This window comes from Trachypithecus francoisi, unplaced genomic scaffold, assembly GCF_009764315.1.
Source record: "Trachypithecus francoisi isolate TF-2019V2 unplaced genomic scaffold, Tfra_2.0 Lachesis_group4, whole genome shotgun sequence".
In the NCBI taxonomy this organism is placed as follows: Eukaryota; Metazoa; Chordata; class Mammalia; order Primates; family Cercopithecidae; genus Trachypithecus; species Trachypithecus francoisi.
In genome coordinates, this window is record NW_022681469.1 from 104,798,781 (window position 1) to 104,812,951 (window position 14,171).

At 45.3% G+C, this 14,171-nt stretch overlaps 1 protein-coding gene across 2 annotated transcripts in view; it reads left to right on the forward strand.

The window, feature by feature from the left end:
* MTURN (maturin, neural progenitor differentiation regulator homolog) overlaps positions 1–6,358 on the forward strand; it is a 30,588-nt gene extending 24,230 nt beyond the window's left edge. For both annotated transcript variants that reach the window (XM_033194979.1, XM_033194978.1), the window contains one exon: positions 1,063–6,358. In XM_033194979.1, the coding sequence (XP_033050870.1) occupies positions 1,063–1,173 (111 nt within the window). In that variant the 3' untranslated portion in view covers positions 1,174–6,358. The remainder of the gene's footprint in view (positions 1–1,062) is intronic.
* Positions 6,359–14,171: the final 7,813 nt, after the last annotated feature.

Sequence of the window (14,171 nt, forward strand, 5' to 3'; positions counted from 1 at the left end):
ATAAATTTTAAGAACTCTGGATCAGGTGTGGTGCCTCATGCTTATAATCCCAGCACTTTGGGAGGCCGAGGCAGGAGGATTGCTTGAGTCCAGGTGTTGGAGACCAGCTTGGGCAACATAGTGAGACCCTGTCTCAATTAAAAATATGTAAATATATATACACACACGCATATGTAAAGAAACTTTGGGCCAGGTGTTGTGGCTCACGCCTGTAATCCCAGCATTTTGGGAGGCTGAGGCAGGCAGATCACGAGGTCAGGAGATCGAGACCACCCTGGCCAACATGCAAAAATTAGCTGGGCGTGGTGGTGTGCACATGTAGTCCCAGCTACTCAGGCGGCTGAGGCAGGATAATTGCTTAAACCCGGGAATTAGAGATTGTAGTGAGCCGAGATTGCGCCACTGCACTCCAACCTGGCAACAGACCGAGACTCCATCTCAAAACAAACAAACAAGAAAAACTCTGTATCATAATAAAAGTGCAGTTTTGTCATGCTCTTTTTACACTTATGTGCATCTTTTTTATGTCACGTCATTCAAAAATGCCATTTTGGGTGGATATATAAGATTCCATTTCAGTAACACCATAACCATTTTGCTGTTGAACATTTTAGTTGTCTCTACATTTTTAGAAATGTGTTATAAATAATAGCACCAATAAATAATAGCACCATGTGTTTTTAGGACAGAAAATACAGAATCAGTTTTTGACATCTTGGTGGGACAGTCGGCACAGTTCATTTCATATTACTGCTAACATCCCAGATGTGTGTGCGGGCACATAGCTAGCTCTCTGTGCATATGTGGTGCCACATTTTGATACTTAAAAATAGAGACTGTCCAGGCTCCCCAGTAAAACCTAGCACTTTGGGCACTCATCCATTGAAGGATTGACATTTCCGTCTTACAAGTTTATGAAAATCGTTGTAGGGGTGGTTGATGGGGAAGTCTGCAGCTGCTGGGTTAAGTGCTGTTTACTGTGAATCTGATGCCTGTGGTTGTCTTCCTGCCTGTGGTCCATTTGGTGCTCACAGCTGCTTTTCTCTTGTTCTCTCCCTATAGTTACTGGGGCTTCCGGATGCAGATGATGATGCGTTTGAAGAGTACAGTGCTGACGTGGAAGAAGAGGAGCCAGAGGCAGACCACCCCCAGATGGGGGTCAGCCAGCAGTAGATCTGGGGGCTCCCCTGAGAAGGAGAGTGAGCCCCACGGTAACCTAGGTGGGGTCACTGTCCCTCCTGGGTTAGCATTTTGCATTAGCACTTCGAAATAGGACGTCTGGCTCCCAGCATCCAAATTAAAATGAAATACCTTTTTAACGACCACAAAATATCTGTGATGAGCTTTGCTCAGAAGTGACCTGAATTTCACTCCTGCTTCAGTGGGGTTTCTATGGAGTTGTCTTGGTAGCCTTTGCCATTTTGAATTTAGAGTCCATTTTGTGGCTGACTATTCTCTTGAGTTTATGTTGGAGAATTAACATTCGCTGACTCGAATGTAGAGAACTCTGAATGTATTAAGGATATGTTTTGAGTCCTCACAGGTGACCTTACTGAGGGAAAGCATGGCAGAGAAGAAATGCAGTCTGCACTTTTTATGTACTTTTTAAGTGTCCGTAAGTGAAAGGTTTTGCTTATAAAGCATGAATTTTAATATCTAGTCATTAAACTGCACAAGTGCAAATACAAGGGCAGGAAAGGATAATCACTTAGCTTTGGAGTAAGAGGGTAAGAGAGGCCCAGAAGCCTTTAAGTGTTTTGCCATTACTAAGTTACCTGGGTATGCAGCGACTGGTTCGTGGTTAGGTGTAAATGTTACTTGCTTGTTGGATTGCTTCAAAACATGCTAATTCCAAAGCCACTTTAAAAGTCTATAGTGGAAAATATAGATAGGGTGAAAGATATAATTTATTGATTTTTAAAGCTGTTTATAAGCCGTCCCACGTATAAAATGAAACATTTTACCTTCTCTCTTTCTAATGAGATGGCCACTTGTTAAATCATGAAAACATCCAGAATCCAAGTGCCACTGAAACTTTGAAGCCATAGTTCAATTTGATAGAAAAGTAAACCAGGATTAAAAGTTTTTACAAATATAATAGAATCCTTCTTTACTTTTTAAGTCTTTTATTTAAAAAAAAAAAGCCAAAAAAAGGATTCCATTGTGTAATTTATTTAAAAATTTAATCACATATTTCGAGAGACTTAATTGTGGTGTATTTGTAAAGGGACATGAAGGTAGGAATCTTTTAATCGTGGGTTAGCTTGGTTAAAAGGGGACGTTTTAATAATCAAGATACTCAGACAACTCACAGAAACAACTTCTGTAATAACTGGAAATACTGCTGTTATCATTTAGCCAACAATTACTTACTGGGGAAATCCTTTGTAATGCTAACATGGAATTATTCTTGGACCCTTCTGCATCCCTGGTTCTAGTAACTTAGGATGTGGAATGCCTCCTTTACAACACTAGATTAAACCTAACATCTGGGGTGGGTACGTTTAAACAGTCACACATGTGCCTGTTAGGTTGTCAAAGTTTTGAATTAAAAACAAGCAGTAGCAGCAGAGGCCACAGAACTTATGGGAGTCTTGTATATCTTCCAGGCATGTCGGTGTAAACCTGATTGTCTCGACATTTTCTGTTTAATTGATTGGTGCTGTGAGGAGTTCGGCTGCTCGTGGTAAAACAGCGTACTCCAGTTTTAAGTCATCGGGTAAAATAATAGTACAGTGGTTTCCATCTGTACTTCAGTACCCACTTTCTGTTCTTTTCTTGAAAAGTCATACTAAAGGTTAATTTCAAGTAAAATGAATTTCCTTCTGAGTAGCCTGTTAGTAAAACACAACTTAGTGTTTCTTCCATTGGGGTGAGCATATTCTGCCCTTTGCAGCCCTGCCTGTCTTCTGATTGGCTTCACTCATGAGCAAAGGTGATTGTGAGCTGTATATTACATAGATGTCGCCCAGGTTTTGTAACCTCCATTTTAATGCAGTAAGCCCACAAGAATGACTTCTGCAAGTGAAATGAGGAAGCTTCACTAGCTTGCTCCATTGGAAGGTTAACTGAAATTTTATACATTAAAGCTTAAAATCTAAATTTACATATGTTTGGAAATGGAATGGACATTAACATAAAATGTATTTTATCAAAAAAGTGTTTAGACTTTGACCAAATACATGTTGGTATTATCATGTTAATGTTCTCTGTTTATAAAAATTGAGTGGAGATAGACTCAGCCATTCTGTGGGCTGTTGAGAATTCTGGGCTTTGTTTTGCACCAGGGGTAGGAGACAGAGAACATGTCCGTATGTTACTTAATTTCCATTGCAAAATCCCAAACAGCATTAGCAGATCGAATTGTTTCCCCTAAAACTTCCTTTTTCTGAATGTGTACACATCCCTTCTTGCGCTCACACACTTGCCCACACACTCACTTCTGCGCTGTGGCTGCTCTAAGCAGGGCTGTGCATGCTGCAAAGCTGCAGTCAGTGAGCCTGGCAGCCTGTGGTTTCTGTTATGGAAATGGTTCCGTGGTGAAACATGTCCCTGACCCTTCACAGACTTACACGTATACTCACCAGGAGGTGGCAGCGGTGTGGGAGGAGTGTTGACCTTGGACTCAGGAGAGACACCTGGGTTCTAGTTCCAAGTCAGCAAAGGATTGTGTGACCATGACAAGTCACTTAACTGGTCTGTGAACGAGGGGCGTTTGCCCTTCCAGCTGTAAACACTGCCCTTCTGTGCCTGCCTTATGTGCGTGTGTGAGTAAGGAGCAACAGTCAAGGACACTTTTAGGGATTTGAGAAGAAAATACATGCGGGATCTTGCCAAGGTGCTGCCTTTAGGATGCTGACCCCCGCCCTACCTTAGAACATGTTGGTCTGTGAGTGCCCAAACCCCTGAGGGCTCGATCTCATGGGGCTGATGAAATTCTCTTCCTTAAAGGAAAGGGAAAGGTGAGGCCCCGGAGGACTTATCTCAGCTGTACATGCTCTGCCTGTGGAGACATGGCTTTTCTTTGTGTCATGGCAGACTGGGGCTTTGGAAGTGGTGTATGTTTAACTTCCCCGAGAGTGGAAGATGTGTAGGAAGAACAGCTGGAAGAGAGTGAAAGATGAGTACCAGTACTTTTTGCCATGTTATCCAGTAGAGAGAAAGTGACAGTGAAAGTAAAGAGAGAGAGAAAGTGTGTGTGTGTGTATGTGAGAGAGAGAAAGAGAGAGAATGAGGAATGCTTGATTGCTTGCTGATCACTGGGCCAGCTCTGAAATCCGAAATCATGCCTTGATAACATTACAAAACCGTGATCCTGGGTTTGAGTGAATCCTAGAGACGTTGTTCTTAGGGCTGCCTGGTGTCCTCAGCCTGATCACCGTATCGAGCAGACGTCAAGGAATCAGAGTGAAGTGCGGCCCCAGGGAGGGAGACGAGGCCCTGTGCAGTGCCTGTCACCACTGTGGATTCACCTGCACTCGGCTGTCCATTCCTTTCTCCCAAGCCCAAAGCAGCACATGATGCAGTTTGTTTTCCAACAAGCAGAGCGTGAAAAGTCTCTTATGTAGGGATCCTCCTTGTGTCCTGGTGCCAGAATTAGGTTTCCAGTGTACTTCAACGAAAACTTCTTTCCTTTCTAGTTGCTGTCATTTTTCATGTATAAACAGAAACCGTCTCTAGCACAATATATTTTTGAATATTGTTTCTGTTTCTTAAGAGCACAATGTATATGGACCTAGGGGAGCCGTGGTCCCAAGTGTCATTGGAATTTATATTTTAGGAATAAGCTTTGCATGTTAAAATTCACAAGTTGGGAAACTGGTATGAACAGATCTGATTTCCCACAGAGAGGCATGAAGGAATAGGCGGGACTTAACTTGGGGTGGGAGGAGATGAATGAGGGAGAATGGGAGAGTTGGGGTCTGACAGTTACCACCTGAGCCCCAGGAAAACTGTTTTCATTTTCACAGCTGTCTCACTGGGGGCCTGTTTTCCTCAAAGGAACTGACTGTATGTTGAGAGGCAGTGCCTTGTGTTGGCATGGCTTTGCCACTTTAAAGGTGCCCCCCAGCCAAGGAGACCAACAGGGACCCTGCTCATCTGGTGGGTATCTTTCCTTCAGTAAAACCAGCTGCCAGCCTGAGAAACCTGTCTTTCCCAAGTGCAGGCAGATCTGAGAGGGGCTCCAGGCATCTGGCAGGTAAATCACAAAGCAAACTTGGGTCTCCTTGGCAGCAGGGAGGAAGCAGGAGTGGGCCCACCTCCTCACCGTGCTTCAGGGTTGTAGAAAGAGCACAATTAATGCTCAAGTGATCACAGACCCCTCTCCCTTGCAGTGGGTGTTAGCTCCAATGAGATGCCATTGCCGATCACCCAGTCTTCGGAGAAGCCTAAAATTTCTTTGAATTAAAAACTGATCCTCTTTCATAAAGACCCAGTCACTTCTCCCGGTTTAGTGACAACAGGTATGACACAAGAAGCTGAAGTCTTTTACATTTTATGGAGAGTAGTTCTGAAACCTGCCAGAATGCTGGTAGCCTGTGGTGTCCATGGCAATGGGTGTCCATGGTAAAATATCTATAGCTTCTGCTCACTGGGCAAATGGTTAAATAATATGTTGCCTTTTATATTTTTATTTAAATCTGGATTACAAAAATATAGTACCCATGAGCATTTCATGTTAGAAACCCCATTTAAAGCACTGTAAGGCTGAATAGGCACAGCGATTACAAGTATATGCCAGGCCACATAAAAATAAATGTTTTAATTTGCTTAGAGCTGTATTCAAGTTGTTCGGCACCAGAGAGAAAGCTGACAGTCTGTTCTTTGTAAACTGCCTTTTCCTGTTTTTCTGTTTTGTTTTGTTTCTCGAGTTTCATTTTTTACTAAGCCCCTTCTGATACCTAGGCGGATAAAGATAAGAGCCGTGCTCGGTACAAATGTCAGCTGTGAAGAGGAGGAAGTCAATCTTCAATGCTAGGGCAGATCTTCACTATCCGCGGTCTAGTCTTAATTTGAGCATGAGAGCAAAATTTAGTCATCTACACAAGAAGCAAAAGCAAGGAATAGTTGTTGAGTTTTGTTTTTTGGTTGTTTCTTTTTTTTTTTAAGGCAAGAAGTGTTGCCGGTAGGGTATGTGTGCTTTCTTTGCCTTCTATTTCCTTTCAATCTCTTGTAAATTACAAAACTGTGAAATGGGTTGCCAAAAACTGTTGCCCTTCGTTAGATGCTTCAAACAGTGTAAATCCTGTACTGCACCCTGTCCACCTCTGCTCCCTCCTCCCTCCCCTGAGATTGAGGACCTCATCTGACCATGTAATTACCATTCGCTTGCTATTAAAGAGCCTTTCAAACTCTGGTGGTGTTTGCCTCTTTTTTTCTGCCTCCACAATGTTTGGTCCTAAAGGACACCTAATGTGGCTTATAAATGAAGAGCAAGGAGTAAAGGACCGGCAGCTGTGTGGTTGTGTGTGAGGAGGCTGGGGGAAGAGAGGGAGGAGCTGGTGACATGAAACACTGCCATTGTTCAAAGATTAATCATTTCTGTGTGATGCATTCATATGTCTATTCTGATGCTATAACTGGTAGTTAGTAATTTTCTTCTTTGAACCAATACTTTAGTTTTGTGTTTGAGAATCCTATTTTTTTCTAGCCTACTTAGGAATTCTTTGTGGCATCAATTAGAAATCTGTATTCTGTGGTCATTCTGTGACATGACACCATGTCTCCACCGCCTTCCTCCTGGTTATTTATTCACTAAACATGGCATTTAAATAACTTATCTGGAAGTTGATGGTAAGTTTTGTTATTTGATTAAGAGCAAATTTCTTTCTCCAAATGAATGGGTCTCCATAGAGAGACCCATTTGATTCGATTAGATTTGAGATTGGCTTCACAGGCGCAGCATAAAGGCTTGTGTGTATGTTAGATAGTGTGTGGTCCTTTGTTTTCGATGCCGCTGTTAGAGATTGTACTCAAGTGGTGAGCTGTGTGTCAGCATTTCCAACCCCGCTCTGCTAAGGTAGTGGTGCAGCAGCGGGGCAGGCGAAGCCTTACTGATGGGCTACCTTTGTTACAGTTATTCTATCCATCTCACAGATAGAGTTCATAAAATGCAGGTTGGCCCCTTTAAGTGCAGGGACTGGTGTTAAAAATACCCACGTTTCCCCCTCATAATCATTCTGAAATCAGTGGCTGAGGGCAAGAGGTTCTAGCCCAGACTCCTCCTGGGCTGACTGTGGCCCTAGGCATGTCCCTTCCCCACCCCACCCCATTTCCGGCTTTGTTTCCTCATCTGTAAAAATAAAGAGTGGGGGACTTGTCCCTGAGTTCCCTTTGGGCACTAGCCCTGACTTGTCTAGGGGAGTCAGAAGTCGGTAGGGAGGACAAGAAGCACAGTTATGGAAACGCTCAAAACCAGGGTGGAGCGGCCAGGATTGGCAAAACTGTCCTGGGATTCTGAAGCCCTTTTCCCTAGGATCCCTTTTGGAATTGAAGACGCCGGCTGATACTGTGGCTGTGTGTTAGCCCGAATGCTTATGTCCCTGCATGTTTTCTCCTGCCTTCCCACACCTTCCTTCTCTTCGTGAAAGTAAGAAGGAGTCAGAACTACAACAAAATGAAATTGGGGTGTTTAGCTTAGGGATGTAATCAACAGTCTCACTCCCTTTAGAAATTAGCCTTGTTTCCATAGTGAAGTTGGGCTGAGGGGGATCCTCCATTGTCCTAGAGTTCATTGTGTACAGGTGTGGGTTGAAGGACAACAAAATAAAACCAGACCCACCACCCAGCATTTAGACCCACCACCCAGCGTTTAGACCCCACACCAGGGCTGGACAAAGAGGACTTGGTGTCCGCGTACCCGAGTGTCTGTCGGGGTGGCGTTGCCCGGTGCCCTGCCAAATTGGAGTGAATGAACATTCCTGTCTCTAGCAGACTTGGCCCTTTGGAAACGCAAGAAATGCATCCTGAAAAAGCTGGCACTGTGCTTCCCTCTTAGGGCCACCGTAGGCAAAAAACTTCGAAGTACTTTCCCTATCTCTGACCCTCCTTTTTTCCTTTTTGGAGTAAGCAATGACACTTGTAATGATCTGGGCAAGTTTTAATTAGGCAGTCAAGGAACAAGTTAGGCGTTTTTTAAGGGATCATTTAAAGTAACAGAAATATTTTATCCTTATTTTGTAGGGAAATACGGCAATAATGTACAATGTGAAAACCAGCCGTAAAATTAAGTTGGCCCTTTGGGATGCTTTTTAATTAGAAGCCTCTAGAGGTCGGCACCACATAAAGAAAGGGCTTCTGAGTTCAGGGTATGATGCCCATTTCCTTGTGGAGCTTTTGGGAAAGGAGGGTTGGCGAATGTCCAGGCTGGGGAAGGAGAAGTGGAGAGCCTTTTTCTTTATACATAAATCCTAACATTTGACTGGGTTGTTTTTTTCCCTGCTCACCCATCTTTCTCTGCAGCTCCCACACCCCTACGTCACACACTGTCAGTTCGATAAACATGACTTACTGACCGGTCGATGAAGCGTTCCTTTTAGCTCATGCTGAGAAGGGCTGGGGAAATGCCGAAGATGAGATGGAAGGCACATTGCATTTTGCTTGGAGCAAGGTGGGAGGATGCTGGGTGTTCCAAGGCCTTTCAAAATATTTGTCAGCCCATAGCCTGTTAAACTCTGCAAATTCCAGTGGAACGTCAGGGAACAGAAGTTTCTCCCTAGAATCCATATCTGGCTCCCTGAAGCCTGCACAGATCAGGGGTGGGCTGGGGGAGGATTTGAACATCTTCAGGAGGTCTGGCCAGAACTGAGATAGTTGGGATCCCCTACAAACTTGTAGACTTGTAGTTGGGATCCCCAAAGTACAAGACCCACGAGCTCTGTCCAGTGATGGCCGCAGGCTTCACAGACCACTTGAGTTCAAGTCCAAAACCAGAGGCAGCCTTGGGAGGCCACAGAGGCTCCCAGCGTTGCCCCGGGGTTTCATTTTGGCCCAACAAGGAATAGGAAGGGGAACAATACAAAGACTTTCCTCGCTTCTCTTTCGCTTGCCCCTTCTGTTCAGGGTTACTGCTCCTGTCTACCAAGGAAGGCTTGGCTCACAACACAAATAGTATTGACAGTTATTCTTTGCTGGGTGATTAGATGAGCCTTGGACCCTGAGGTTCTTTCACTCACTGAGAAGATACATTGGTGGAAAAGACAACAAATATGTCACAGGCACGATGGAAGCCCAGTCTTAACATCTTAGCACTTAGTGACCGAACAGCGGTTTCACTAGTACCATTAGATTTCACAATGCTGGGTTTGGATCCTCGTGAGTGTGGACTATATTCCTTGCAAGTATGGAACAGTCTGATGACTTTTCAGTTGTTTTGTCATGAAGCCAACAGTGCTGAGTAAATGTGCCCCACCTGTGTGTGCTATTACATACACAATTTTTTTTGTAACAAACTTTTATGTAGTCCTTGCTAAGTACCACACACTGTACTAAGTTTCTTTTAACTCATTTAATCCTTCCAACAATCCTACAAGGTAGATATCATGGTTCATATTCTCTTTTTACAGATGAGGAAACTGAGGCACAGAGAATCTAAGTAACTCTCACAAGACCACACAGCTAATAAGTGCCAGAGCTGGGATTTGGACCCAGGCAGTTTGGTTTCAGAACTCTTAACTACGCTACTGAATAAAAATGTCATGGGTGTTGGTCTTACGTTTACGAAATCTCTGATTTTTTTCACACCACAGCACAGAGGCCCTGCCTGCCCGTGCACTTCATGCAGTGCATGCTGCTAATATCCGTGGTTGCCTGAGAACAGATGGAGTGAGGAGAGCATTTCCCTAGCTGTTTGCCTTGCCTGTGGTCAGGCTGGCCGTGCAGGGTGGTTTAGAATAATAGCAGATACATTTTTTTCTGGTATCCACGTACTTGCAAAGATTTATCAAAGTAACTGGAAGAACTGGGGCAACAGTTTATAAAGTAAGATAATCCTCAGATGGGGACAGAACTGGGGAAACAACCAATTGGCTTTCCTTTCTGTACCCTTCTTTCTAGATCTTGGTCCCTGAGGAGCCCTTTACAAGGGTGTTACGGACTCCTGTAAATGTCTCCCTCCTCATAGCGAAGGGGCTTTTGCTCAGACTTACCTTGAAGCAACCAGCAGCAGAAATGCATTCTCTAGTCAAGAGGAGGCCTGGGAGCAAGAAGAAAGCTCTCTTCGTCTGCTGATATGTGATAACATACCATTGAGTCACCATCCCACACCAAGGATTCCACTCTGTCTGTGGCCGTACCCCTCAGCCATCCAGATACATTTCTAGCCTGCCTTCCTGCTGCATGCAGAGGCAGCACACACCTCGATACCACTGCCACCGCTGGATGACTGTCGTGCTACTGTGCAGAAGGAATGAGTGCAAATCTGAGACCCTGTTTCAAAGGCAAACACAATTCACTTTTGAGCTCATTGGCTCGTTTGGACTATCTCTGCCACCATTTTCTCCATTCCTATGGGAAAGAAAGGCTGGCCAGATCAGTATCCCATAAAAAATGCAGACACCCCAAATCTGCTGTTCTTGCTTCTAAGATTCTGAGTGCCATCGCATAGTTCCCGAATGACGGGCTTCAGGCCCTGCCGTGGGAGAGTGGGCTTGCTGGTGAGTGGCTACAGGGAGAGGGTGCAAAACCTCAGGAGGAACACTTTTGTGTTTTCCAAATGATGCACAGGTGAGAGAAAGGAACGCAGGAAAGGTGAGTCAAAAACAAACCTTTGGAAATACAAAAATAAGGAGCATAGGGCTGCACAGGTTTGGAAAGAGGAGGAGGCAGTGTCATGTGATGAATGCACGTTGGGTTTCTGGATCTGATGCATGCCTTCCCGCATTACTTTGGTCATTTAGATGTTTGGTTTCTTCTACTTAGGAATGTTAAGGGGGCACTTTGAGCCCCGGGCTACAAGGGGTGAAAAAAAAATACAAACTGTTATACAGAATCTACTTTGGAATGGATCTGGAAAGACAGAATTTAAAAATTTCTGACTTCAGTATTCCCCAAAGTCAGAAATGTAAATCCAGTAACAGGAAAGGACATGAAATGTTCAGTCCCCCCTCAAGTCTCACTCTGGGTGGATGCTTTCACCCCATCAGATGCATCTGGGAGAGCTGGCCCGGGTCTGTCTGTCCCACTAGACCCCACGCTTCCTCACTTCTCTCCCACCTTGCCTGACGTGGAGCACTTTGTAATAAAGAGGTTCATTCCCTAAATTTAATATAGGGTGTCATCAAGGCCTTTACTAGACAACAAGCATGTCCTCTCCTTCCCAGCAGCGATGACCTCCCCACAAGAGCATGCCCCTCGCCGAGGTCTTCATCTCTCTCCAGAAAATGAGACCCAAGGAGCAGCGCCCAGGGCGAGCCTCCGCCTGGATGTGAAATAGGATGCTACAAAATCACCATGGTCTTTAGTCACAAACGTGTGTTGGCCATGCCACCATCCTCTCTCTGCCAGCACACAGGAGGAAAAGCAAGACTCACGAAGGACATTCCTGTAGGAGGAAGCGGCACAGAAAGCACTCTAAGTGAAGAAGAATGAGACACCGTCCCCATACACACATTCTGGGAAACACAAAACATGCCCTTCATAGTTCCAAGTGGCCTTAGTTTTCAAACCGTACTCAGAGAAAAATCCCTGTATGAAAAAATGACTCTTGTTTAGCCCACGTTGTTTGCCAGCTGGCTTTCCGTGGCAGCTCTGGCTGGAGAGAACCCTGGATACTTAAGCAGTCCTTTTCCTTCCTCCTGTTGGGATGATGTGTGGGGAGAGTGAGGAAGAGGGAGTCGAAAAAGGGAAAGGGATGAATGAAGTCATCTCAGCGCACATGGATTGTTTCTTTGGTGTTTTGTGGAGATTTCACTCCAGGAGGCTTGGGCCAACCAGTTTACTTGGGTGGGAGCATACTTTGCTCACCTGGCCAAGGTTTCTCAGTGGAGGATGGCAGGGGGCTTAGCCATTCTTTGCCATGCTTACTTTTGGTCCTGTATATGTAAAGTTGACCAAAACCCTCACAAGGACTGTGATCCGATCTGCTTTCTGCCATCATCTCCCACCCTCCTGCCTATCTCGTATCCCCAGGCTAAAACTGGTGGTTTGGCTGAGGAGTGGGTTATGCTTCATGGTAGAGCTAAAGTTATCCTGATCTGTCTTGATTTCCCCTTCCTTCAAAGACTCCGTTTCTGACCCTGGCCAGCTCCCAAATAGCTCCTGTAATTGGTTACAAGCAAGGCTAAGCGAGATAGTGATTTGATTCTGGAAGCACAAACCAGTGCCCCCATGGCACTGGAGAAGCATCTTCTCCATGTTCACCTTGCAAGCTTTTGAAAAAAACCTGTCATTCAGAAGCAAGCCAAAACTGTCATCTCACTCAATGCTAATGAACTCATCAAATCCATTCGCAGGGTTTCGGCTCTTCAGTACTCTGGCCAAGCCTTTGCTTAGTACACAAAAGAATATTCCCTGGGGTGCTTTTCAAACCCTATTCTGACCCCATACCCCCAAACTGTGGAAGGACACAGACACAGTTGGCCACATGCTCTTGAAAAATTCAATCTGAAAGCTAGTGTTGGTTACTAAAGATAAGATTTTGATAAAAGTAAAACACCGAGCCATGTATGCTGCTTGCCACTAGGAGTTCTTCTCCCTGGAGGACAGTCCTGCTTGCCCACTGCTGGGGAAGAGCATTCCATATGTGGAGTGGAGCAGGGCAGCTACTGGGAAATACAGTGACCTTGACCTCTTACTCCATCAACAAAATAATGGCACTTTTATGAGACCTCTAGAAATAGAACTTTTTATCTGGCACCATCTTATGCTACGCTTTGGAGCAGTGATGTCACCAAGGAGACAGAAACTAGGGAATTCATCCTCTTGGGCCGGGTGACTAATCCTGTTTCCCAACCTCAGAACATTTGCTGATGTCATCCATCTTCCCAAAACCACACCAGCCTGGGGGTAAGAAGATAGTCACATCAACTCACAAATTCACATTTCTGTGACTCTAACGCATACTGTGGGGATTCCCAACCCTTCTCATATTCCTCCCTAGTATTCCAGGAGGTGGTCCTCGGAGGCTGACTCGTGTGCTTCCCAAGTTCGTCTTCTATGGCACCCGGTGTTCTCCCTGGCTTTAATGCACAGCCTCTCTTCTGATGCTACAGAACCCCATGATGGCAATGGGTTTGCCAGAGCCCACAGAGGGGCACAAGGTCACTCACCAGAGGACCCCACTTTCCTGCCGCTGCCCACCAGTGTTTACCCTGAGGCTGCCAGCACAAGGTAGTGAGGACCTGGGTGTGTGGTCCAGGGTGTTGTTGCCAGTGACTACAGAGAGTGCCACACCAATGAGCAATGAGTGATGCCCCAGTGACAGCTCGCTCCATTTTTATTCATCGTTTATTCCAGCCACTCACCGAAGGGGCATGAGTCCAGACAGTTGGACATTGCTCTGAGTAACAGAGCCAGAATCTCCTTTTCATCCAGCCTTGCCATTGTCACCCATGAACCCAGTTTATGAGCTTGACATGTTTTCCTTAGGATGAGCTCTGCCCACTGAGGCTCCTTGGGTCCTCCTATAAGCAAGCTCCTAGCAGATCCACCCTCCTGACATACCAGTATGTCCAGAAACAACATTAGCTGGGTTTTGCCATCCCCCTGAAATAGGGTGAGTAATTCCTTTGGGTGGTCCTAAGGTGCTGAGTGCAGGGGATTTAGCCAGGGCAGAGGAAGGCTAAGGTCCCCAAAGTCTCCCTTCCCACATAGGAAGTACTTTGGTGAGGAGGCTGTGGGTCAGGTGACTCTTCACACCTGTGAAAGCTCTTTTGCTTAAAGTTGACTGTTAAAAAGTGATTTATTGGCAACCTCAGGGTAACAAAAGCCTGGCTCACCAATCAAGGCCAGCAAGTTTCTCAAACTTTAAGGCTCCTACGAATCACCTGGTGGTGGGGCTGGAGCAGAGGCAGTGCCTGTGAAACATGCAGATTCTTGGGCTGCACTCCGGGGGTCTGCTGGACACAGGAAGCTGCGAATTTACAAATACTCCAGGCTTACAGTTTACAAATACGTCCGGCGGTCCTGATGTAGGCGGTTCATGGACCACACTTTAAGAAACCCTGGGTTGA